Below are 25,000 nucleotides of genomic sequence, written 5' to 3'. Positions count from 1 at the left end.
ATGTGGTTGCTGGGAATTGAACTCAGGACCTTTGGTAGGGCTCAGAGGTTAAATATTCGTTTCTTATGTCTTTTATGAGCTTTGGTTCACTTTGTCTAGAAATAACTTTGCCTTTTATTTTTCCATTACACTATTGACATTTCTGTTTGGCAACCACAATATTTTCTTATGTAATAGGAGGGGGTGTGTGCTCAGGATGGGAGCTCACCTTGTCGCCTAGGCGAGCCTTGAACTCCCGCCTCAAGAGATATCCTGTCACAGTTTCCAGAGTAGATGCACTCCTGATTAGAAGCATATAGATTTGTAGTGAAATGGATCTTTGATTTGTGCTTTCTGTAAGTTACTTTAGTTGGTTTTGCATTATGCTGATTTTGTAGACTTTCTTGGGAATTATTTCTTGCTTTTTGTCTGGAGAAGTTCCCATGGAACGGAGATAATTCTCTGTCCTAGGAAACTCACCTCAGGTTCATTCCTTCTAATTTTCTTTATCCCAGTTTTCATTGCTGAGCAATATTCTGCTTCCTAATATTCTTGAGTAAGTGAAACTGTTTTTTAGGACTTTTTCTCCATTTCATTGCGGTTTCAATTTTTATTGATCTTTAACTTCTTAGGCTCTGATTTATATTTAGAGGTCGTATCTAAATATTACAATGTTTGTGACCTCTGTGTTCTCTCCATCTGTCTCGTTAGACCTCTGCTGTCAGGCTGTCTTTTAAGAGAACAAACAAGATTGTTTTCTGCCTCCTTTTAACTATGCACTACTCAGTGCCAGCCAGTCTCCTACTTGTTAGTCTGAGCAAACACCTGTCCACAGGACAGTCCACTCTTCCCACTCCTGCTGTCCCCTCCTGTGGTTAAGTCTCCAGTAGTGAGGTCCCCACCACTCACCAGCTTGCAGGCATGCTGCTGGGAGCAGCAGAAGCAGGACCCAAGCCATGTCCAGAATCTCTGCAGGAAACGAGACCAGCAGAGCCATCAGGCAGGAGAGGAGGCCCTGTGAGGGACCCTGGGGGGTGCTCAGGAGTCAGGACAGAATCATCGTAAAATGACCCATATTCTCAGGGACTTCTCCTGTGGAGGACTGATTCAGGGAAGGACCTCCCCATCTCTACCTCCTTGTGGCCAGCAACTTCCCATATCACTCTGGCTTCTTCTTTCTCATGTTGCGGTCGATGCACCCTTGTGGTCACTGAGCCCAGGCTGCATCTGCCCTTGTCCCACTGTCTGAGGACTGTGGATGAAAGCTTCCAGGATTGCTAAATCACCCAAGGAGGGGCTGGACCTGAAGAGGGCCATTTGTCAGCTGCTGGTCCCATAAGGCTGTCACAGGGAGGAACACTTTCTACAGAAGAGCAGCCTTGGGTTTTGGTGTGTGCACACATGGGAAATGTCTAAGCTGGGTTTCAATCGCTGTGAAGAGACACCATGACTACAGCAACTTTTATAAAGGAAAAAGACATTTAATTGGGTGACTTACATTTTCAGAGATTTAGTCCATTATCATCATGGTAGGACATGGAGGCAGTAAGACAGACATGGTGCTGGAGAAGTAGCTGAGAGTCCTACATCTTGACTATCAGTCTGGAGGAGTGACCTTTCCCTTATCTGAGTCCATGGAAGTAGGGCCTCCTACTCTAGAGGCTTGACCCTCTCCCTGACCTGAACAGAGGGAAGTGGCTCCCTCTGGTTTAGAGGCTGACAGCTCTCTGACCTCCCACTCCCCCAACCCCCCCACCACACCAAGAACTCCTCCCCCTAATGGGAGGGGCCAATCAGAAGCAGGCAACACCTCACCCCATGGAAAGCAGTCAATCCCTTGTCTGTGACTTTGCAGGTTTAGAATTTCCTAAGCTCAGGGTCCCACTACCTCCTCCTCCTTTTCCTTCTCCTCCTCCTTTTTCTTCCCCTCCTCCTCCTTCTTCCTCTTCTTTGTCCTCTTTCTTCTTTTCTTCTTCCTTTTCTCCCTCCTCTTCCTCCTCCTTCCTTCCTTCTTTTCTTCTCCTTCTGCTACTGCTGCTTCAGAGGGACTGAGAGGCCCACCTTAACTCACAATAAAGACTCTTTGTTTTTGCATTACATTCAGTCTCATGGTGGTATTTTGGGGATCCAAACTTTGGGCATAACAGATGTAGACTGGCTTCCAGCATTTGGGGCATCCCTGTCCCAGGGCAGCTTGATAAAAGTGATAGAGAAGTGGGTCTTGGGGGGCAAGAAGTCAAGGGTCATACTAATGATCCTTTGTTGTGTGACATTTTACTCTTCTGACTTTTTGAAGGGCCTACCACGCAGCTCCCAAATAAATCACACGCAGAGGCTTATTCTTAGTTATAAATGCCCGGCCCTAGCTTGGCTTGTTTCTTGCCAGGTTTCCTTAACTTAAATTATCCTGACTACCTTTTGCCTCTGGGATTTTATCTTTCTCTATTTCTGTATACCTTTCTTTACTTCTTTCTCTGAGACTTGCTGTGTGTAGCTGGGTGGCTGACCCCGATGTCCTCCTCTCCTTGTTCTCTTGCTCTTCTTTTTTCCTCCCAGATTTCTCCTTCTATTTGTATTCTCTGTCTCAGCCCCGCCTATCCTTCACTATTGACCGTTCATCTATTAGGACCATCAGGTGTTTTTAGACAGGCACAGTAACACAGCTTCAAAGAGTTAAACAAGTGTAGGGGAAACGAAAGTCACACACCTGAAAATAATATTCCCCAACAATCCTTAGTTCAATGAATTTAGATAAATTCAGTGGATCTTTTTATTTTTGTGAGAAAGGCCTCGGAAGTTAGAAAGGGGAAATGAGAGTTTCTCAGTTTCTCTGAATTCAAACTCCCTGACGTGTGAATTTCTGTTCTGGCCATGGGTATCTGTGACCTGTAAGCATCTGACTCTGTGGGTATCAGCGGAAGCTGGGAGTCTTCCTACTAGAAGCAAAGGTGACTCTGAGATGGTCCCCCAGACCCGCTCATTTGGCCTTTACGATGGAGTATACAGTTTCTTCCTGGGGGTCCTCATGGACAGGCGGGCAGCCTGGTGTTCCTGGGGAGGTTGGGCTTGAGAGGGCAATGGAGGCATACACGATGTTGTTGTCCTGCGGGGGTGGGGGACAAGGCATTAGATAGCAGCAGTGCAACTGAGGCTCCATAAAGCAGCAGCTGCAGCCTGAGTGTCCCTCCCACACCTCTGACCTCCAACCTTCTGCCTCCATCAGCACCCCTTTAACTCCTTCAGACCTGAGTCTGAATTGCTTACCTTGGGGTTCTCTTTGGGGTCCATATATTGCTCTAGAGAAAAAGGAACACAGAGCGCTGAAGTCAAGGTGTGTGACAGGAAGGGAGACAGATGGCTGGGATTTCCAAGCATGAGGTGAGGACCTTGGTTCCATGGGAGGGACAGGGTGAGGGGAGGACAGGGTGAGGGAGGGACAGGGTGAGGGAGGGACAGGGTGAGGGAGGGACAGGTGAAACACTGAGGGAATGCTTGTGTAAGTGCGGGGTCTTGGGAGAAGAAGGCAGAGCCAAGTGTGGAACAGGAAGCTGGCAGAATTTACCTTCGGGCTCAACTTTCTCACATTTCTCAGTGTTTTCAATGAGTTCCCTGCATGAGAACAAGATGGGCAACCGATTAGAGGCTGGAGAAGAAAGAATTAAGACATTAGGTGCTGGGCTGGAGAGATGGCCCAGTTAGTAAAGTGCTTGTCACATCAACATGACGTCCTGACTTCAGACCCCAGCACCCACATAAAGCTGGATGCTGGAGAAGCAGAGACAGGCGGAGAAGTCCCTGGAGTTCACTGGTCAGCCTGGACTAAGAGATGAGCTCTAGATTCAGTGAAAGATGCTGACTCAGAAGATGAAGTGGAGGCTGGAGAGATGGTTCCGTTGGCAAAGGGCCTGCTTCCCAAACATGAAGACGCAAATTTAGATCCCCAAGGACCCATGTAAAAAATGCTGGGCACAGTCAGTCAGGCAGTGGTGGTGCAGGCTTTAAACCCAGCACTGTGTGAGTTTAGGTCAACCCGGTCTACAAAGTTTGTTCCAGGACATCCAGGGATGTTAAGATGGAGAAACCTTGTCTCAAAAAATCAAACCAACAACAAAATATTCTGGATACAATGTGCCTGGAGGGTGGGGATGGAGATGGGTTGATCCCTGAAGCTCCTTTTCTGGGCAGCCCAGGCAAACTGATGAGCTTCAGTTAGTGAGAGACCTTACTGTAAAGGTCTCAAAATAAATATTAAGTAAAGGTGGGAGAAACTGAGGAGAGTCATGCTATAGACCTTTGGCCTCCACATACATGTACAAGTGCACACATAAACACAACATACATGCAGGAACACAAAATAGAATGGAGAGAAACCGAGAAAGAACACCATTGATCTCTGCCTTCTATACACACGGGCACATGTGCACTGCACATATACACACACAATAACATGTAATAACACACATGGGACTGGGCATGGTGGTGCATGCTTGTATTCTCAGTGCTGAGGAGGTAGAGACAGGGGGACTCTGGATGTTCACTGGTCAACCAACCAGGTCTAATTGGTGAGTTCCCAGACCAGTGTGAGACCCTGTCTCAAAAACAAAACAAAACAAAAACCCAAAACCCAGGTGGGGTCAGGTGAAATGACTTAGTGAGTAAGACCATACCATTAAGACTGACAACCTGATTTCATCTCAGGGATCCATAAAGTGGAAGGAAAAAGACAGCTCTCAGAAGTTGTCCTCTGTTTTCCACATGTGTGCTGGGTCAAACTCATACCCACACATACATATATACACATGCACACAAATAAGCAAAATGCAATAAAAATAATTATTTAAAGTGGATGACACCTGAGAACACACACATGTGCATGAGCATGAGTGCCTGCGCACATGCATGCACGCACACACCCGAGCACACATGCCCACACACTAGAAGCTGGTTCCCTCTGAGTGGTCTCTGCCATCCTCAATGACTCACGGTGGACATGTTGGTGTTCGGCCTTCTCTGGAAGAGGAATGAGAGGCCATTGGTAAGGGGCCTGGCCGAGGCCTCTCAGCACTAGCTGAAGGTGAATCATTGTAGGAAACCGCCTTACGCTGGGCAGGAACAGAGACTAGAAATAGGAAGAACCAACGCTGTCCTCTCTCATCACCTTGATTAAAACTAGAAGGCAGAAAATTTTTCAGATCTTCTGGGTAGGTGCTCAGGCTAAGTTCGTGGAAGAAGGGACCTGAGATCAGACTGGAGGAAGGGCATCTGGCCAAAGAAGCCACAGGGAGAGGAAAGAGGGAGGAGCTGGGGATCCAATGTTGCTCTCAGAATGCTTGAGTTAATTGACAGGGTCCTGGGTTCCATCCCCAGCCCCTCATAAACCGGGTGTGGTGTGATGCCTGTCATTCCAACAGTTGGGATGTGGAGGTGAAAGGATCAGAAGTTCAAGGTTGTCCTTGGCTACATAGTGAGTTCAAGGCCAGCTGGGGCTCTCTGAGACCCTTTCTCAGAACAAATGTAGAAGGCTCAGAGCAGGCCATGTGCAGTAAGGAAAAGAAAAGACAGGAGAGAAGGGCAGAGAAGTTGGGAGGTGAAGAGAGAAGGGCAAGAGATGTGGAAGATCTAGAACAAAAGATTCCTGGGAAGCAGGGCTCACTGCCCATAAATACAGAGGGAAGAAAGGGAAAGATGGGAGATCTGGAAGAAAGGGAAAGATGGGAGAGCTGGCGGAATCCAGGCCGATGTTCAAGGCTGAGAGGAGACAGAGCCACACAGAGGGAAGCCTAGGAAATGGAAGGAGAGAAGGAGAAAGACTCCATGAGGCCTGGTGTGGGCGCTGTTCTGGGAAGGAGACTCCCTGAGACTGCTGCACCCCTTGTCAGTGTGTGAAGCTGGTGGCCCTGAAGAGCATGGTGTCATGGAGGACACGGAGGAAGCAGACAGGATGAGTCCGGGGTGGGGAGATGTGCAGAGCCCTGTGTGCGTTCTCCATTGTTCTTCTAATGCCATTTGAAGGGGCTGGAGAGATGGCTCAGTGGGCAAGAGCACTGGCTGCTCTTGCAGAGGACAGGATGGCGCTCACCTGGCTGGGGTTTCGGCTTTAGTCCTCTGGCCTGTGGGGGAGGAGACAGTGTCAGTGTGACGTCCGTGCTGATCGTCCATCTGCCCCTCAGCTGTCCTCTAAGTTCAGCTCCTTCAGAGGACAGGGGAGCAAAGAGACCGCCCCAGAGAAGAGTCTGGACTACCTCTGCTGGGCTGCTGTCCTACACAGCACCCCTCCCCCAAGTCCCTGCCAGGTCCAGGCCCCACCCCTGTCTCCTTTGTTCCTTCACCAACCTTGAGTCCCCTGACCCTGCACCTGCTTGTCTACTCTGCATTCTCCTGGCTTCCTTTTTGTGCCCTTAGGAACCGCCTCCTTCTGGATTGTATTTTACTCTACTGGTCTGTGTGTCTTGGTGCATACTGTGCTGTTTTGATTACTATAGCTTTTTAAAATTGCAACTTATTATTATATGATAGTTACAGGTTTATACGGAGGTCAGAGGGCAACACTTTCGGGAATCAGTTCTCTCCACCACGTGGCTCCCAGTCTTGGACACCTTTTACCCTCTGAGAGCTATTATTGGCTTTCTTTTGTTTGAATTTTAAAATTACATGCACCTCTTTTGGGGTAACGCACATGAGAGCAGATGCCTGTGGATTCAGGAGAGAGCTTCCGGCAGGCCTGGAGCTGGAGGTACAGGCGGTTGTAAACTGCCTGATGTGGGTGCTGGGAGCAGAACTCAGGTTCTATGCAAGAGCAGCCAGTGCTCTTAACTGTTGAACCATCACTCCAGCCTCCTATTGCAACGTTTACCAAATTCTGGGATGAGGCAGTGGGAATGCTCCATTATTGGTCATTTGTTTTCTGTTGCTGTTTGTTGCTGGAGTTGTTTCACTTCTTTGAGAACGCTTGCGAAGTGGAGATGAATTGTGTTTTTAAGACCGCCATTGTCGTTTAGATGGGAATTTTATTGAGTTCACTATTTTTGTAGTACAGACATCTTTTTTTAAAAAAAAATCTTGTTATTTTTTATTGTATGAGTGTTTGCCTGTTTGTATGTCTGTTTGCCACATGTTTACCTGGTCCCTGTGGCAGTTGGAAGAGGTCATCACAGCCCCTGGAACAGGAGTTTCAGGAGGCTGTGAGCCATTGTGTGGGTGGTAGGAATCAAACTCCCGTCCTCTGCAAAAGCAGTCAGTGCTCTTAACCACTGAGCCGTCTCTCCACCCCCTGATATAGACATCTTACCTAATTTTTCATTTTATGAATGAGATGTTTCCTACTCACCTGCTTCCTCTTTCCTTCAACATCACCCACTGCATTTTGGAGAACAACTTATTCGGCTCCTTAGTTTGGGCTTTTCCCCAAAGCGTTTTACATTATACTTATAGTTCTAAAGATTTATTTTATTTGTGTGTGTATATGTGTGTGTGTATGTGTGTGTGTGTGTGTGTGTGTGTGTGTGTATGAGGCATTGTGTATGCCATCTGTGTTCCCAAGCCCATGGAGACCAGAAGAGTGCACTGGATGCCTGAAGCTAGACTTACAGGAGATTGTGAGGGACGCCACAGGGTGCTGGGAACTGAACTTGGGTCTCTGCAAGAGCAGCACATGTTCTTAACGCCTTAACTTCTGGAACAACTCTCTATCCTTTCTCTTGTGACTTATAAATACGTGGTTTTGTTTGTTTGTTTTTAGGACAGTTCTATCAGATCCACACAGGCACTTCAAATACATCCCAGACTCAGATGCTCAGTCTATCCCTGCGCAGGTTTGACTGAAGAATCTTCACCATAGGCTCACCTATTTGAACCCTTGGTCATATTGGGAAGGTTATCTAGGGGGTTATAGAACATGCAGCCTTCTGGAAGAGGTGTGTGTCACTGGGGGTGCATTTGAGAATGTAGTGTTCCTTCTCAGTTCCTTTTTCTCTGTGTTTTCTGCTTGTGGTTGAGATGTGACCGCTTAGTGTCCTGCTTCAGCTGCCCCTTCATTATTAACTTTGCTTTGGAGCCGCAAGCGAGAATGACCTCTTCCTTCCACAAGGTACTTTTGATGGTGACATTTTTATCACAGCAGAGGAAAGTGACCGCCATTGCACCCCCTCAGACAGACTTCCTCCTTCAGTCCCCATACGGCATGGTGGTTTCATCAAACTGTTTTTCAGCAAACGAGACTTGTTCCTGTTCTCTGGTCCCTGCACCAGTCTAATCACTGAGTTTTTGTTTGTTTGAGATCTTCTGCCCCCAAGGAGGACTTTGAATGCTGATCCTCCTGCTGCACCTTCCACACGCTGGACTTACAGACACGCACTACCGCACGGGCTAGTCTCAGAGTCTGAGACCTTTTGCCTTGAAATTTTCTTGTCCTGGCCATTGGTCTCCATGGGCAGCCACAGTGGTAACGGACACAGCCTGGCACCTCCAGTCTGTTCCCTACACCCTACGACTGTAAGATTAGAGTCCAGCAGCTGCTCAGGCTGCAGCACCACCCTTCACCTCTCACAGATTCACTCCTGAGACACTGACTCTCCAGCTGACATACTTCCATCCAGGCCCAGGGTTTCTCTCCTCGGGAGTGACTTATGTCAGAGGGCATTAGTGGCCACACATCCTGCACCTTCTCCTCCCTCCCTCCTGGTTCAGGCTTGTGCAGTAAAACCATCTCCATCCTCAGAAGGATAAAAAAGAGCCCCCCTTTTCTATCTAGAGCCCCTGCCATGTTGGTGGGGCCTGACATCTCTTAGCCCCCCTGCCATGCTGCTGTCTACCTTTCTGACTGTCAGTGGCATTGATAACTCGTAGTAAACACCTTCCTTCCCAGTGACCCGTCTCAGTGACCCTCTTGAACCCCATCTGAGACCTTCCACACAAGCTGATGTCATTATAGCAGGGCGCTGAGGTGGCTGCTTCGTTTTGCCTCTGGTACCCGAGGCTTGGGAACCTGACTTACAAGGTTCCCCTTGTCATCTCCTGCGTCCTCCGCCAGCACCACACTACTCAAGAGTTCCTGACACGGTTTCCCTTTCCTGGAAGGCCAGAGAGTATCCTACATGACTCCCAGCATGTTCCTGACTATTCTGTGGAAGGGAGAAGGGTTGAGATAAATTCTCATGGAGTCAAGATCCTCCTGCCCCTCCTCCCAGGTGCACAGAGTTAGGTGTGGACCACTAGTGGCTGTCATTGTTTTTATTTTTAATTGCATTATATTTATTCACTGTGTGTGTGTGTGTGAGTGTGCACAGGCCATGGTGTGCGTGTGTCAGAGAACAACACACAGAGGTCAGATCTTTCCTTCGGCCTTGTGTGTTCTAGAATTTCCAGTGTCTTGACCTCCTGGGCCATCTCACTGCCTATGGCTGTCATTATTTATTCTTTGACATTCTATGTAATTTTTCTTCCTCTGAGAGCTCCTCTACCCTCCTGTCTCTCCTCTGACCATGTCTATCAACACCACAGCTCCTTCTAAAATGAACACTCAGCCCTTGGGACGCCTCCCCCACCACCCATAGTTACTAGGAAACTGGATGTTCATCTACTTAGGATCCTCCAGTTTCAAGTCAGACTTTGGGAAGTGGGGCAATCAATACAGCTGAGCTGAGGCGACTTCCAGTCCCTTCTGCTTTCCCCTCCCCTGGCTTCCTCCTGGGCAGGCCCTTTCTCCTCTGATGATGAAATGGTTAAGTCAACAGAGAAGAACTGAGATGTGACTGGACTGTGCGATTCACAAACTGAACCCTTCAGAGGCCTCACTTGGGGAACCGGCTTAAAGCAGATTCCCAGTGGGGTTAGCAGTGCAGGCCTGCAGTCAACCAAACCAAAACAACAGCAACAAAAAGACCCCAGCTACTCTAAGCAGAAGCCTCAGAGCCTGACTCTTGACTCAAAAACAGGCCATCAGGGATCTGCCCTGGGGAGGCCGGAAGCCACCCTTAGCTCCTCAAAAGCTGTCACCTTGTTGTTTTTTAAAGACAGGGTCTCTCATTGGGACCCACGGCTCAACAATTAGGCTAGTGTGACTAGTCATCAGCCTCGGGGATGATCTTGTCCCCCCCTGCTCAGCACTGGGACTACAAGGATTGTGGTGATGGATCCTCAAGCTTGTACGGCAAGCACTTTACTGACTGAGCCATCACCTGAGCCCTAGGATCTGAGCTGTCAACAATCCCCTTCCATGACTCTGGTGCAGATTGCCCTGTGGAAACACTCAGGAAGTGTGATGGGGATGCAGTCTGGACCACTTACCTTTCCTCCTCTTCCACCTGATGAACACAATCAATTCCAAAACTCCAGCCAGGAGTACAGCAGCAGCCACTGCCAACCCAACTCTGGTTCCCAGATCCTGGATCTGATTTTCTCCACTCATCTGACCTTCTGTTGCTGTGTGGACGTTTTTGGTGCGTGCAGATGTTGCAGTGGTGGGGCTTGGAGAGGTGGTCGTGGGGGCTGGAAAGAGATAAAGGAAGTCAGCATGAACTTCCCCAGTAGGAAAGAAGATTCTAGAGAAGCCTCTGCAGCACTCTTTGCCGTCAGATACTGAAGCAATGGACTCCAAGGAACTGGAGGCACCCAAGGAGTCTCAAGTTGGGAGAAGGAAAAGGCAAAGCTTGGAGCCAGCCAGTAAAGAACTGATCTCCCAGAAAGAGAGTTCACACAGTTCTGACAACTCCTCAGGTCACCTTGCAGGAGAGACTGGAGACAGAGGATGATGGCTCACTGTGGGCGGGGCCACACCGGAACTGGGACTGCTTGGCTGTGCTTATGTCTTGTCTTCTGTTTAGGCCTAAACCTCAGGTCAGGATGGGTCAAATCCCAAATACGGAGTTGGGGGGTTGTCACTGGCCCTCGTTGTTTCTCCTCCAATCTGGTCAAGCTGAGCGCTGGAAGTTGTGACATCATACAGTAATTGCCCAGTCATCTTTTCAGGAGCAGCTTATTGGAACCAAAGGATCCGCTAAAGGCTAAACCCAAAGGCAAGGCTTTTGGTGTTCTTGCTTTGTGAAAAAAGTGGCTGTCCTTTGCTGTAGATTTTTCACTGTAGCTGGCTTCCCTTCTGTTACATATTTGGGAATTAATTCCCTAGTTCAGAACAGTTTCCCACTGCCAGGCCTGTTCCTCTCTCCTAGGTAGGCACAGAGATCTGCCTTCCTGCAACTACCTTTATCAGCAGGCATTTGGTCAGGGCTTAGGGTTTGGGCCTAGAGCATCACCTGCACAAGCTGCTGCTCTGGTTTTACCCCACTTAAAAGATTCTTAACTACTAGGCTCACCTTCACCTCGGTTCACTGATGATTTTAGTTCAGGACTCTCAAGGACAGCAGAAGAAATAATTAACTGGGGCTGGAGAGATGGCTCAGAGGTTAAGAGCACTGACTGCTCTTCCAGAGGTCCTGAGTTCTATTCCCAGCAACCACGTGGTGGCTCACAACCATCTGTAATGAGATCTGGTGCCCTCTTCTGGCATGCAAGCATACAGGGAAGGAATGTTGTATACATAATAAATAAATAAATCTTTAAAAAAAGAAATAATTAACCACAACCCAGAGAAAGACCCACAACAGCCAGGATCAGAACGACTGATAATAGCATAGCCCAGAAGCATAATTTTCGAGGCCTGGTTGTCTTCTTGGTTTAGAGCAGTGAGTCTCACTCCAGACCTAGACCATAGAAACTGCAGCATCTGGTGTGTGTGCTATCTGATCAGGAGCCATGACTTCTCCCTGATTGTTTATGTAGGTTACCTGGTAACCTCTATGCATGCTGGGAGAAAAGAAGTGGCGCGCTGATCTTAATAATCCCTGCCCTGTTCATAATTTTATTGAAATAAACCTTTTAGCTCCTTCTACCACCTAAAAATGTAGTGTAGTGCACTAACCTTCCCCTCTAGAATCCTTTGATAATTTAATTTCTTTCTTTTTCAACCAAGAAAGAGAATTACAGACTAATCTCACTCATGAACATTGACGCAAAAATTCTCAATAAAATACTGGCAAACCGAATCCAAGAACACATCCAAAAAATTATCCGTTTTGATCAAGTAGGCTTCATCCCAGAGATGCAGGGTTGGTTCAACATATGAAAATCTATCAATGTAATCCATCATATAAATAAACTGAAAGAAAAAAAACATATGATCATTTCATTAGATGCTGAAAAAGCATTTGACAAAACTCAACACCCCTTTATGATAAAGGTTGTGGAGAGATTAGGGATACAAGGTTTATACCTAAATATATTAAAAGCAATATACAGCAAGCCGCCAGCTAACATCAAATTAAATGGAGAGAAACTTAAAGCCATTCCACTAAAATCAGGAACAAGACAAGGCTGTCCACTCTCTCCATACCTCTTCAATATAGTGCTTGAATTTCTAGCAATAGCAATAAGACAACATAAGGGGATCAAGGGGATTCGAATTGGAAAAGCAGTCAAACTTTCATTATTTGTAGATGATATGATAGCATACATAAGTGACCCCAAAAACTCTACCAAAGAACTCCTACAGCTGATAAACACCTTCAGTAATGTGGCAGGATATAAGATCAATTTCAAAATTCAGTAGCTCTCCTATACACAAAGGATAAAGAAGCAGAGAGGGAAATCAGAGAAACTTCACCTTTCACGACAGCCACAAATAGCATAAAGTATCTTGGGGTAACTTTAACCAAGGAAGCGAAAGATCTATTTGACAAGAACTTTAAGTCTTTGAAAATAGAAATTGAAGAGGATACCAGAAAATGGAAGGATCTCTCATGCTCTTGGATAGGTAGGATCAACATAGTAAAAATGGCAATTCTATGAAAGGCAATCTATAGATTCAATGCAATCCCCATCAAAATCCCAACAAAATTCTTTACAGACCTTAAGAAAACAATAATCAACTCTATATGGAAAAACAAAAAACCCAGGATAGCCAAAACAATCCTATACAATAAAAGTACCTCCAGAGGTATTACCATCCCTGACTTCAAACTCTATTACAGAGCTACAGTATTGAAAACAGCTTGGTATTGGCACAAAAACAGAGACGTTGACCAACGGAATCGAATCGAAGACCTGGATATTAATCCACAAACCTATGAACACCTGATTTTCGACAAAGGAGATAAAATTATACAATGGAAGAAAGAAAGCATCTTTAACAAATGGTGCTGGAATAATTTCTTTCTTAACTAACTTTCTACATTAAGGAGTTCAAAGATGGATCTCTGTGTGTTTGAGTGTGTGTGAAAACTCTTATCTGACTTTCTATGAGGCAAAATAATTATGACCCTGAAACCTGCCAGGTCTGGGGAATTGCTCGTTTTAAGGATATATATGGCTGGGAACATTTGTAATGGGTAGAACTGAGAGCAACGTAGAACAAGGACCAAGGGAGAACAAGAGGAACAATGAGAAATGATGGATTGGAGAGATAAGAAGAATCGCGGATAGACGGAAGCTGTTGGGAGTAAAGTTCTTTCCCCTCAGATATTTAGCCCCCCTCTTTAGCTTATCCTGGCATCTTTAATTGAACCCCGAATGGGGAAGTCTTACAGGGCAGAACTTTAAGGCTCCCGTAAGCTGAGAATGCTTCTTTCCTCTGCTTTTTCACTGTGACCTGTTTAATTGTCTAATTAAATTGTCCTGTTGAGTACAGGTGGCCAGGCCTGGCTTGTTAGAGCTGCCAGGGCCCAGGCTCAGACCCTACACTCAAGTAACAAGTAGGTCCTTCTAGGATGGGGGGTGGACAGACAGACACGGGTATTCTGTCTCCTTTGGGGAATGCGGGATAGGCAACAGCTCCTAGAAGCTCACACAGGAAGAAGGGAACAGATGCTGAGGCTGAGATTGGGTGAGCAATGACAACTCTACTTCCTGGTAGGAAGGTCCTCAGACGCTCCTGTCATCCCTTACAGAGAGCCATCTCTAAGTCACACAGATCTCAACAGTCATTTTCTAGTAACAGTCCTTGTTAGAACAGAAGTAGCCGCCAGGCTGGACAAGGCTGCTCCTTAGACGTGAGTTATCGAACAAATTCTCAGTGCCAGGCATGGCTTGACTCCCTATGCATTATGGGTGAGTGAGGTTCAGAGCCCCCAATCCCACACACACTATTGGCATTGCTCTTGGTTGCCCACCACAGCTACATGGTAAGAACCTATTGCAGAAGACGCTGCTTGCTTTTGATGTAGATATGATGAAAATACATTGTAAATTGTATGAAACATTTAAACAAATACTAATAAAACTCTTTTGCCATTTTATGTATGTATATAGTATGTGTCTGTGTGAGTGTACGTACATTCACCTACTCACATGCATGCACATGATTGCACACACACACAAACACATACACACACACACAAAGTATAGGGATGTGCACCTGAATATTATGTGGGGACAGAAGAGGCTTCTGTGTCCTCTTGCAACATTCTCCATCTCTTCCTCAGGGGCAGCATCTCTCTGTGAAATGGGGGCTCAAGTATCAGCTAGACTGAAAACCAACAAACTCTGCAATCCTTCTGCCTCCACCTTCTTGGTGTCACAGCATATATACATGCTCCACAACATCAAGATAGAAGGGAGGCAAACAATAGAGTGAACTCCAGCAGAGACCTCTGTCTATAGTTGAGAGACGCTTGGAGATAAAGGGTCCTTTCATGGTCTATTTGTCACCAGCATCCTTGGGCAGAGGTTGAATTCTGCTGTTCTCTGTGTCATTCTCTGTATAATGACCACAAGAGTGCCCAACAGTGGTGATGGGTGGCCGGGGTAATGCTCACACAGTGACTAGGCTGGGACTGTGTGCACTCTGTGTGGAAGCTGAAGTCACAGATGCCACAGAGGAGGTGAAGCAACCAGAAGACCTGATCATGGTGAGAACGTGAGGGAGAAGAGAGAACTGAGGGAGGGGAAAAAGAAACTGGGGCAGGAGAGGTGAGGGCTGTGTCTTAGAGACTGGTAAAGTAGGGGGACCCAGAGGAGGAGGGTATACATGGAGACATGAAGGCACCCTCTGTGGAAGGCTCAAGATATGGTGTAAACCAGGAACTAACGGAGACCCTGGCACAGCACCAAGTGAAGGCTGCTCCATCCTGGAGAGGCCACACCCACATATTTTCTGGCAACAAGGGCAGGGGTGGGCAGGGCAGTAGTGCAGTTGGGATAAAGGAACAAGAGACTGGGCATCTGGGAAGAGCTGAGGCCCTGGAGTGGGGTGAGATCTGAGGGCACAGTGAGGGGGCAGCTCAGAGAGAGCAGCTAAGGCTGTGGATGGTGTGGGGAAGAGGAAAGAGGAAGATGGCAGAGCTCTGGGGAGGGACAGAACACATGAGAGGAATCAGTGGGAAGGATCAGACAAGCAAGATCGCTAATGACATCTATGGTACAAGGAAGCCAGGGCCACCAAAGCCTGACCTGGGATGTGCTTACCATGGATGATGGTGAGATGGGTCCCTTTGATCGACTGAAAAACCTCCATGCTCTTTGTTGTTTTCAGACAAACTCGGCAGAAGTACATTGTCTGGTCCTTCTCCTTCAAGTCCAGGATTCTGAGGACTCCTGATGTCTGAGGCTGTGTCCAGTTTAGGATGAACCGGCCCTCAAAATGCTTATGTATAAAACCCGAGGAAGAGTTGTAGATCAATTCCCCATGGAACTCCTTCCATCTCCAGAGAATCATCATCTGTGGATCCTTTGCCAACTCCCAGGGGAAGTAGAAGGAGAAGGGGATCTCGATGAAGCCGCCCTGGAGAGCACAGAGGCGTGCAGGTTGGAGGACCCCAAAATATCTTTCTCTGTAGGATCCTGTTGTTTTTCCTGAGAAGGATGGGGAGAATCTGAAGCCACTTTAGGGGATAGAATTGACAACCCAGAGCTTCCCGAGCCACCATCCATAGGCAGGTGTGGGACACAGGGGAGAACTGTCTCTATGTCACACTGTCCCATATGGGACAGGACAGACGGAGAAAGGTTAGGCTGGACCAACTCTGAGGATGAGCTTTCTCTTGGGGCAGAGAGGGCAGGCTGGCTCTTAGAGCAGTCACCTCTCCACATGCCAGCCGACTCTTCCCAGCCCCACTCACCCCTCCTGTGGTTAAGTCCCCAGTAGTGAGGTTCCCACCACTCACCAGCTTGCAGGCAGGCTGCTGGCAGCAGCAGAAGCAGGACCCAAGCCATGTCCGGAATGCCTCCAGGAAGTGAGACCAGCAGAACCATCAGGCAGAAGAGGAGGCCCCGTGGAGGGATCCTCGGGTACTAAGAAGTCAGGAGAGAATCAGGATAAAGTGTCCCACATTCTCTGGGCCTTCTTATGTGGAGGACTGAGTAAGGGCAGGACCTCCCCGTCTCCACCTCCTTGAGGTCAGCAACTTCCTTTATCATTTTGGCCTTTTTCCCCCTCCATGTTGCAAATGATTCTTCCTTGTGGTCACTCACAGGATGGCCATGCTCTTGAGCTCAGCCCCCATTTTTGGGTGGAAGACACAGCTTTGACCTCTGCATGCCGGGCTCTCCTCTCTTCCACCTTGACCTCCTGTCTCATCCAGTCTTTCCCATTCCCTATGCAGCCTGCAATCACTGTTTCCTCAGCTTTATAATTCCCTCCACTCCTGCCCTCCCCTCAGTCTGTTCCTCACTATGTCTCCCCTCATGCTGGTTGTCTGTGTGTTTATCTCTCTTTCTCTAATAATCACAGTTAAGGCATTGATCATTTTCTGCTCACCAGACACAACGAGGAAGGAGGTGATGAGGAAACACATTCAGTCCCAGCCCTAGCTTGGTGCCCCCACCATCGTCTGCTCTTTGCACTCCTGCTGCCTGTCAGGGACTCCTCACAGCGCCCCTGGAATCCTAAGGCCCAGTGGACACTCTCGCCCTGGCTGCTTGCTGCTGCCAAGTCTGTAACCTCCCTGTGCTTCTGGGTAAGTTATAGACTCGTCTCCCTCACCACGACAGCAAATCCAGGCTAATCCAGCTTCTGAAGGAGACTTTTTGCCTCCCACCACCTTTAACACACACTCAGAAGAGGAAACCAAGGGTCAGAGAAGCCTGGCACATGTCACATGACTGGCACACGGCAGGAGATTGGACTTCAGCCCAACTGAGTTCTTGTAGTCTCACCCTCCACACTGACTTCCGGCTCTGCACTCCCCTCAAAGGCCAAGGAACTTCTGCTGGGATCCCGGGAGGCGGTTCCCACAGAGCACTTCAGTGATTCTCTCTAGCTACGGCTGTTCTACTATCTTCTTTGAATGCAGTGGGCAAAAAGGGCTCAGAGCAGCAATGTGTCAGCCATGATATAATGCCTGGGACATCTCTGAGAGTGGACACAGACTGCCCGTGAATATCGAGTCGTGAGATGTGGGGGCAGTGGCTGTAGTGGCCAAAGGGCTGGTTCTGTAGGAGGTCATCCTACCCTTCCCCATGACAAGGTGCCATCAGTTCCCTGAAGGGCAGGAAGATGTGACTGTATCAGAGGAAGTGGCATTATTCTCTCTGAATGGCATGGACAGAGGCAACTCTCCATTTCCTTAGATTTCCTAGCATTGACTGCCTTCTCCATACTTCCCTGCAGGTGGCTATGCAGCCGTCTCTGTCATGTCTGCTTTCTCTGCCTTCCTCACCCCTGCTAAGTTGATGGAGGATTCCCACTGGCTAATAAAGAAACTGCCTGGCCCATTTGATTGGCCAGCCCTTAGGTGGGCGGAGTAGACAGAACAGGAAAAAGGAAGTGAGGTAGATGGCTCAGACAATTGCCACGCCTCTCCTAAGTGAGGCAGACCGCCATGCCTCTCCTCAGGGAGACAGATGCGATGAAGCTCCAGCCCAAGATGGACGTAAGCTAGAAACTTCCCGGTAAGACACCACTTCGTGGTGCTACACAGATTATTAGATATGGGTTAATCAAGAAGTGAGTAAGAGGCTGAAAATAATGGGCCAGGCAGTATTTAAAAGAATACAATTTGTGTGATGTTATTTCGCGTGTTAAGCTAACCATGCGGGAGCTGGGCAGGACGAAAAGCAGCCCTGCCCGCAGCTCATCACTACAGAATGGCGCCCACGTGGATAACCAAATCCGCAGAAAGCTTGAGAAAGCTTGGGAAAGAATAGAGTAAAGCTCTATTTTTCGGGTCTGGCAAGCAAGCACTCTCATCTAAGTGAGGCTTCCTGACTCAGCTTCAGCTGCAAAACATTGCAGCTCTTTTAAGAGGTTCGGCTACGAAACACTTGAATGCTGTTGATGAAAATTAACTGCATGCTTTTCGGTTTTCAGCCGTAGCAGGAAAAAAGCTGTGTCGTTTTAAAATGCCGGCTTTCTGGGCCGTCCTGCCAGGGCAAACTCTGACTCTTTCAAGCAGGCGGTCTTGACTATGGAGCTTTTGATTGTTGTTTAATACTGTTGTAGCTTGCTTGCTGGCAGGGACCTTGAACCGCCACAGAGTTGTGGTGATAAACATGGCTACATCCAGTACCTCTGCCATGAGGCTGGAAAGCTAAGGAATGGGCTGGATCTAGCTGGCAAAGCCGCAGCTTAAATCCTATCCATATTGCTCAGTAATTTAAAGGCTCATATGGTCAGAAAAAGAGAGATAGAGTAAAGAGAGATTCAAAAACAAAGAAAACCTCTAAATGATTTACACTGTGTTAAAAATATATGCATGATAAAGGTTAAAGTTCTTAAAAGTAAAAAAGAAAAAAGGAAGTAAAAAAGAAAAGAGGCACACACCTTTAATCCCAACACTTGGGAGGCAGAGGTAGATTGACCTCTGTGACTTCAAGGTGTGGTAGCACACACCTTTAATCCCAGTGCCTGGGAGGCAGAGACAGAGATCTTTGTGAGTTCAAGGTGTTGTAGCACACACCTTTAATCCCAGCACTGGGGTGGCTGAGGCAGACTATCTCTGTGAGTTCAAGGACAGCCTGGTCTAAAGAGTTATTCCAGGACAAAGATATACAGAGAACCTGTCTCAAAAAATAAAAGTAAAAATAAACGAAATAGAGGTTAAAATAAAGTCACACAAAGATGGAAAATACACAGAGAATCTTGATACTGTATGCTATTATGCTCTCTTTGAATTGTTTGAATGCTGAGGAAGAAACAACAGCTGCTAAAAGATATTTGTTTATAAATGCTGCTGAACTAATACAACACAGATATTTTGAAAATACCTTGACTTCAGAATTTGGATCTAAGGATATAATACTTTGGAAAAGAGATTCTTCTTTTGTTTTTACAGAAAATGAAACACTATGGATTGCTTCTTTCCCAATATGGTATGATAGACCACGCCCTCCTGAAAGGTTGCTATGAATACCCTCAAAAAATCACTTCGCTCAACTGATGACTAAGATGAACCTGGCACACAGGTTACATTATGAAAGATCTGATTAACAGCGCCCCCATTCAGCAGGAAGCAGTTTGGAGAGAAATAACTACGTCCATATTCCCAAATATTGTTTATAAATGTTCTTTTACATTTAAAGGGGGATATGATATAGATATGAATAATTTGCATTGATATGGATTTTGCTTTAGTGATACAATTTTGTTATATGTATATGTATTTCTGATACTGATTAAGGTATTGTGATTATGTAGTTCATTTAAAAAATGTAATGTATAGAGGTTGTTAATGGATAGTCATCAATAATAGTAAAACTTGCAGTTATGTTAGTTAGATTTTCTAGATATATAGAGATATATTTAAGTTAAATAGGCATTCTTCATATCTTTCAAAGACTACAGAATATCGCATTTTAGATGTTTTAATAACTTAGGGCTTTTCATGACAATGAGACACGTCAGCTCCTGGCAGCACCAATCTACTTCAAGAGGAAGATGGGCATCGAAGAGGATCCTTATGGAGTTTGATAGCCACTTGGGTAAGAAACTGCTCTTGCCTGGACTGTTGGCATAAACTGGACACAAAGAACCCACAGAAAGAGGACTGCTGAACTTGCCTAAATGTGAGATGATTCTTTGGGGTTCCTGATTCATGAAAGAGTCTGTGAGACATTCTGCAGGACACAGCAGATACTGACTGAACTGCCTTTGAAATTTCCTGCATCATGGAAATGTCTCCTGGAAACTATGGGCCTGTAGGCCGAAGATGGATGCCCCAACAGTACAAAAGAACTTTGGGTGACTGTCCAGGCAGCGAGATGTCTCTGTCATTTCTAGAGTTTGGAAGTTGCTTATTTCTTTTTTACTTAGGTAATATTATATCCTTCTGGAGTCTTTGATGGAGTTGAAGAATGGATAGATAGTTACAGTTTTCCTTAGTTATGATAAAAGATAAAGTAGATATAAATACTGTAACTGTAATTCTTACTTGATAACTGTTTTGTTATATGTAATTTTACTATGTTAAAGCCTTTCTTTTTTTTTTAAACAGAAAAAGGGGAAATGATGGAGGATTCCCACTGGCTAATAAAGAAACTGCCTGGCCCATTTGATTGGCCAGCCCTTAGGTGGGCGGAGTAGACAGAACAGGAAAAAGGAAGTGAGGTAGATGGCTCAGACAATTGCCACGCCTCTCCTAAGTGAGGCAGACCGCCATGCCTCTCCTCAGGGAGACAGACGCGATGAAGCTCCAGCCCAAGATGGACGTAAGCTAGAAACTTCCCGGTAAGACACCACTTCGTGGTGCTACACAGATTATTAGATATGGGTTAATCAAGAAGTGAGTAAGAGGCTGAAAATAATGGGCCAGGCAGTATTTAAAAGAATACAATTTGTGTGATGTTATTTCGCGTGTTAAGCTAACCATGCGGGAGCTGGGCAGGACGAAAAGCAGCCCTGCCCGCAGCTCATCACTACACTAAGTCTCTAAAGGAAGGACTGGGCCTAATAAGCTTGCCAGGTGCCCGCTGCTGGTCTCCAGCAGTTTTACACAACAGACTCTGGTTGGTCCCTCAGGATCCTAGCTGTCACTTGTGCTCAACCTCACTGCTGCCACCTAAGGCCACTCAAACCCAAATCATGAACTCTGTTCTAATTTTAAGTCCTGGACTCAGTTGATTCCCCATAAGGACACTGCTGTAGGATGATTTCTGTCCAGCAGGCTGTAATTATTTTTCTGTAGTGAGAACCCAGTTTTCCCCAATAGCAGTGACTTGACCCTGCAGTCATGACACTTTCATAGGGGAGGGGCACTTTCTGTGGAAGATCAGCCTAGGGCTGTGGGGTGCACACATGGGGCTTTTACATATATGTGACCATGGGAAATGTCAGACTGCAGTGTTAGAACCTGGCTGCTGCTCAGGCTGTAGCACAAGTGTGCCCTGAACCCACAGAATAAATAAGTGTAATTTTAAAAATTAAACTTAAAGTGGGCTAGGCATGGTGGTGCATGCCTTTAATTCCAGCTCTGGGGAGGCAGAGGCAGAGGCAAACACAAGTGGATCTCAGTGAGCTTGAGGCTATCCTGGTCTATATACCAAGTTTCAGGTCAGCAATGGCTATATAGATTTTGTCTCATAAAAACCAAACCAAACCAAACAAACAAACTAATCCAAGGTGGAATGTGTCTGAGTAGTAACACCTGAGGTTGTCCGCTGGCCTCCACATAGGTGAGCACACACATGCACACATGTGCACCCAAATACAGAGACACAGGCATGTCATGCAGGGAGACACCCATAGCTGATGTGCCCCCCACATGTCTACCCAGTCCTCATCCTGAGTAAACATGGTCTCCCCAGCCCAGCCTCTGTGACTCTCAAACTCCAGTTCCTGGTCGTGTTCCCAGCACTCAGACTCTGATTTTATACCCAGCTGTGTTTTCCCATGACATTGATGGCAGAGAATAGACTCAAGCCTTCCTATTTCTGTCTGAACCATCCAATTCCAGAAACTTCCCTCAAATAACAGAGTAAAGGGCAGATAGACCCCATCCCAGCAGACAACTCATAGATGACAACTGTCCGTCTGTCCACCCATCTGTCACACCATCCACTCTCCCACTCCTTGAATTTTTTTCCCCAGTGACAACTAATGCAGCCCAGAAGGAGCCCAGAGTAGCTGCCCAGACTGGGTCCCAAGAGAGTTGAGAGGATGCTTGAGAGAGGGTGGGGGATGATGACCTGTGGTGTAGACAGGACACTTAGGCTGCACTAGGACTTTACAGTAGCACAGTAGCCCCGTCCCATCTGAACCCTTTTATCATTTCTTGATGACATCAACATCTGTCATGTGTTCTCCAACCTCAGTGTGAGCGCCTCCCTGTACCCCTGTAGAGGGAAGCCCCAAGAAGAGCCTGTATACCATGTCCTAAATTCCATTGAGTGGCTGGGTGACCAGATCAGCCACCTACTCCTCTGGGTAAAGTCTTCCAGATTCTGCAGATAGCCAAGGCACAGGAAGGAACTCACATGTCATTGAGTTTGAGGTCACAGAAACTGAAAAACTCTCAATTTCCTCTTCAACTTTCTATATTGCTTAAATGAAACTATTAATAGTTACAAAATTTATTTCAGCGAGTCTAAGGAAAACTGGTTATGTCTTCAACTTCTATGTCTCCAACCAAAATGAACTAATGGATGACCTCTCTACTGTTTGGATTTGTTTAGCTTTGGTTTGTTGGTTTCAAAACAGAGTCTCACGTAGCCTAAACTGGATTCAGACTCAATATGTACTAATGATAGATTCCAATTCATAATCTTGCTATGTCTACCTGTCAGTTATTGATTATACAGGCTTATGCCACCATGCCTGGATTCAATCCTCTGGTATTTTTTGTTACATAATGGCTTTGGATGGGGAACACAAATCCTACACTGTGGTAGCCTGGATAGACTCCATGTCTGTTCTTATTCAAACAGTCTTGCTCCCTGCACACTGAGGGAATTTTATGTAAATGATGTTGAGAATGCTGGCTCTGTGTAAGCCTTTGCTGTGGGTCCCTTTATTGCTGCTCCCTTTTGAACAAGGGAAATATACATGGCAAGTCACATGACTATCAGAGTAACATCCATGAGGTCCCTTCTCTGTGCCCAGATGCCTGGACGGAGGTGATAGTGAACAACCATACTGGAGATGACTGGGCAGATGGTCATCATGGCAACCTGCCTGTGTGAACACCTCAGGGATGCGCAGAGGAGACACCACCCCCGATGCCAAGGTCATTGTGATCATGGCTGCTGTTGAGTTCAGCCTCAGAGGCGTGGATTCAGTTACACCACAGGGGACATCTCATAGCTGCCCCAGGAGACTCTACTTTAGTCATGAGAAGCCTTGGTGACATCTCCATCACCCCTCCTAGCTTCAGCTACTCCCATGGGGATGGGACAGTCTTCCAATGACTCAGCAAAGGCCCCTGATTGATACACATTCTAGACTTGTCACTGATGGAATAAGAGCTGCATCTATGCAGGACTGTGGTTGGTGGATCTGAATCATGCATGCCTGTCTTAGGGTTTCTATTGCTGTCAAGAGACACCATGAGCATGGCAACTCTTATAAAAGAAATAATTAATATGGGGTGGCTTCCAGTTTTAGAGATTTAGTTCATTATCTTCATGGTGGGACATGGTAGCATGCAGGCAGACATGGTGCTGGGAAAGGAACTGAGAGTTATCCACCTGAATCCACAAGTATCATTAAGTGAACAGTATCTACAGTAAGTGTAGCCTGAGCATTGGAGACATATACCCCACCTCCACAATGACACACTTCCTCCAACAAGGCCACACCTACTCCAACAAAGCTAAGCCTCCTAATAGTGCCACTCCCTATGGGCATATGGGGGCCAACTACAGCCACACTGCCAAATGCCCACGCACCACCTCTGGCTGTGAAAGCAGCCTGGATTTCATCCTTATTGGTCAGTGTGGATACTGTCCTTATGTCCCAGCATGCTCTTTGGTAGATGCTGACCCACTGCCTATCAAATGTTAAGACAGACTGGACTTGGGACGAAAGTCTTGTCCTAGAAGAGACCCCAGAGGTCAGAACATCCACATGGCAGGAAATAAGGAAAGCAGGTGCATGTAGATGGGTTTGTGAGGAAAGGAAGCCTAGCATGGGACCCAAGCAAGCCATGGTCTGTCACCAGAGGAGGTGCATGGAGTGTCCAGGGCCTTTGGCTGAGATGTCAGTGTCCAGGGAGTTGGAGAGAGGAACAGGGCTCTCATGCAGTGGTTCTCAGTGTGGACCATGGTCCCTGCCTCTCTCAGTGTCCCTGCTCATGGACACAATCTGCTATTTTCTAAGGTCTCACATAGGTGTTAAGAGAGACAGGATACACATTGCTGGGAGGAAGATATTTATTAAAAATGTTATTAACTCCATGGACAGATAGGTAACAGCAGAGTTGGGATCTCAGGAGCAGAGACAGACAAATTCACCTGGGTCCTGAGAAGAGGAAATCAGAGCACACATGGCAGAAGTGGGGTTCTCTTCTTGCATCTGTCCATGGACGGATGGTCACAGCACAGGCCTGCAGCCCTGCTCTCTGATTCCCAGGCCATGGTCAGGGAAGGGGATGAGATGCAGGATATGTGGCCACCAATCCCTACTTTGATGGAAACTCACAACCCTGGTGAGCGATGCTGACCCCTGGAGTTTTGTAGCTGGGGACTACCAGACAGTGCTGTGCCTAAGAAAGAGGGGACAGATTTACATAGTCAGTTTACTACTTGCCCCATTTAGGTCCCCAATATGAACGCAGGTCATTGGGCTTGTGATGTAGGAGTGTTTCTATCTATCTGATGTTTCATTGGTTAATTAATAAAGAAACTGCTTGGCCTGATAGGTTAGAACATAGGTGGGTGGAGTAGACAGAACAGGATGCTGGGAGTGAGACAGATGCCTTGGGCAATTGCCATGCCTCTCCTCTCTGGGTTAGATGCGATGGAGCCAGCCGCCAGGTCAGACATGCTGAATCTTTCCAGGTAAGACACCACTCGTGGTGTTACACAGATTATTAAATATGGATTAAAGAAAGATGTGAGAATTAACCAATAAGAGGCTGAAACTAATGGGCCAGGCAGTGTTTAA

At 46.8% G+C, this 25,000-nt stretch overlaps 1 protein-coding gene across 1 annotated transcript; it reads right to left on the bottom strand.

Moving 5' to 3' along the window:
- Nucleotides 1–2,725: 2,725 nt before the first annotated feature.
- On the bottom strand, nucleotides 2,726–16,909 carry LOC119825648 (paired immunoglobulin-like type 2 receptor alpha). The gene is made up of 7 exons (XM_038346635.1): nucleotides 16,131–16,909; nucleotides 15,433–15,819; nucleotides 10,264–10,464; nucleotides 6,059–6,089; nucleotides 3,542–3,588; nucleotides 3,244–3,275; nucleotides 2,726–3,082 (listed from the first exon to the last, which is right to left on the bottom strand). The coding sequence occupies exons 1-7, from the start codon at nucleotides 16,216–16,218 to the stop codon at nucleotides 2,957–2,959; spliced, it is 912 nt and encodes a 303-aa protein (XP_038202563.1). The 5' UTR covers nucleotides 16,219–16,909; the 3' UTR covers nucleotides 2,726–2,956.
- Nucleotides 16,910–25,000: the final 8,091 nt, after the last annotated feature.

Source organism: Arvicola amphibius, chromosome 10 (genome assembly GCF_903992535.2).
Source record: "Arvicola amphibius chromosome 10, mArvAmp1.2, whole genome shotgun sequence".
NCBI classification, from domain to species: domain Eukaryota; kingdom Metazoa; phylum Chordata; class Mammalia; order Rodentia; family Cricetidae; genus Arvicola; species Arvicola amphibius.
The sequence above is the reverse complement of the archived record's forward strand: the minus strand, read 5'-3'. Positions and strand labels throughout refer to the sequence as shown.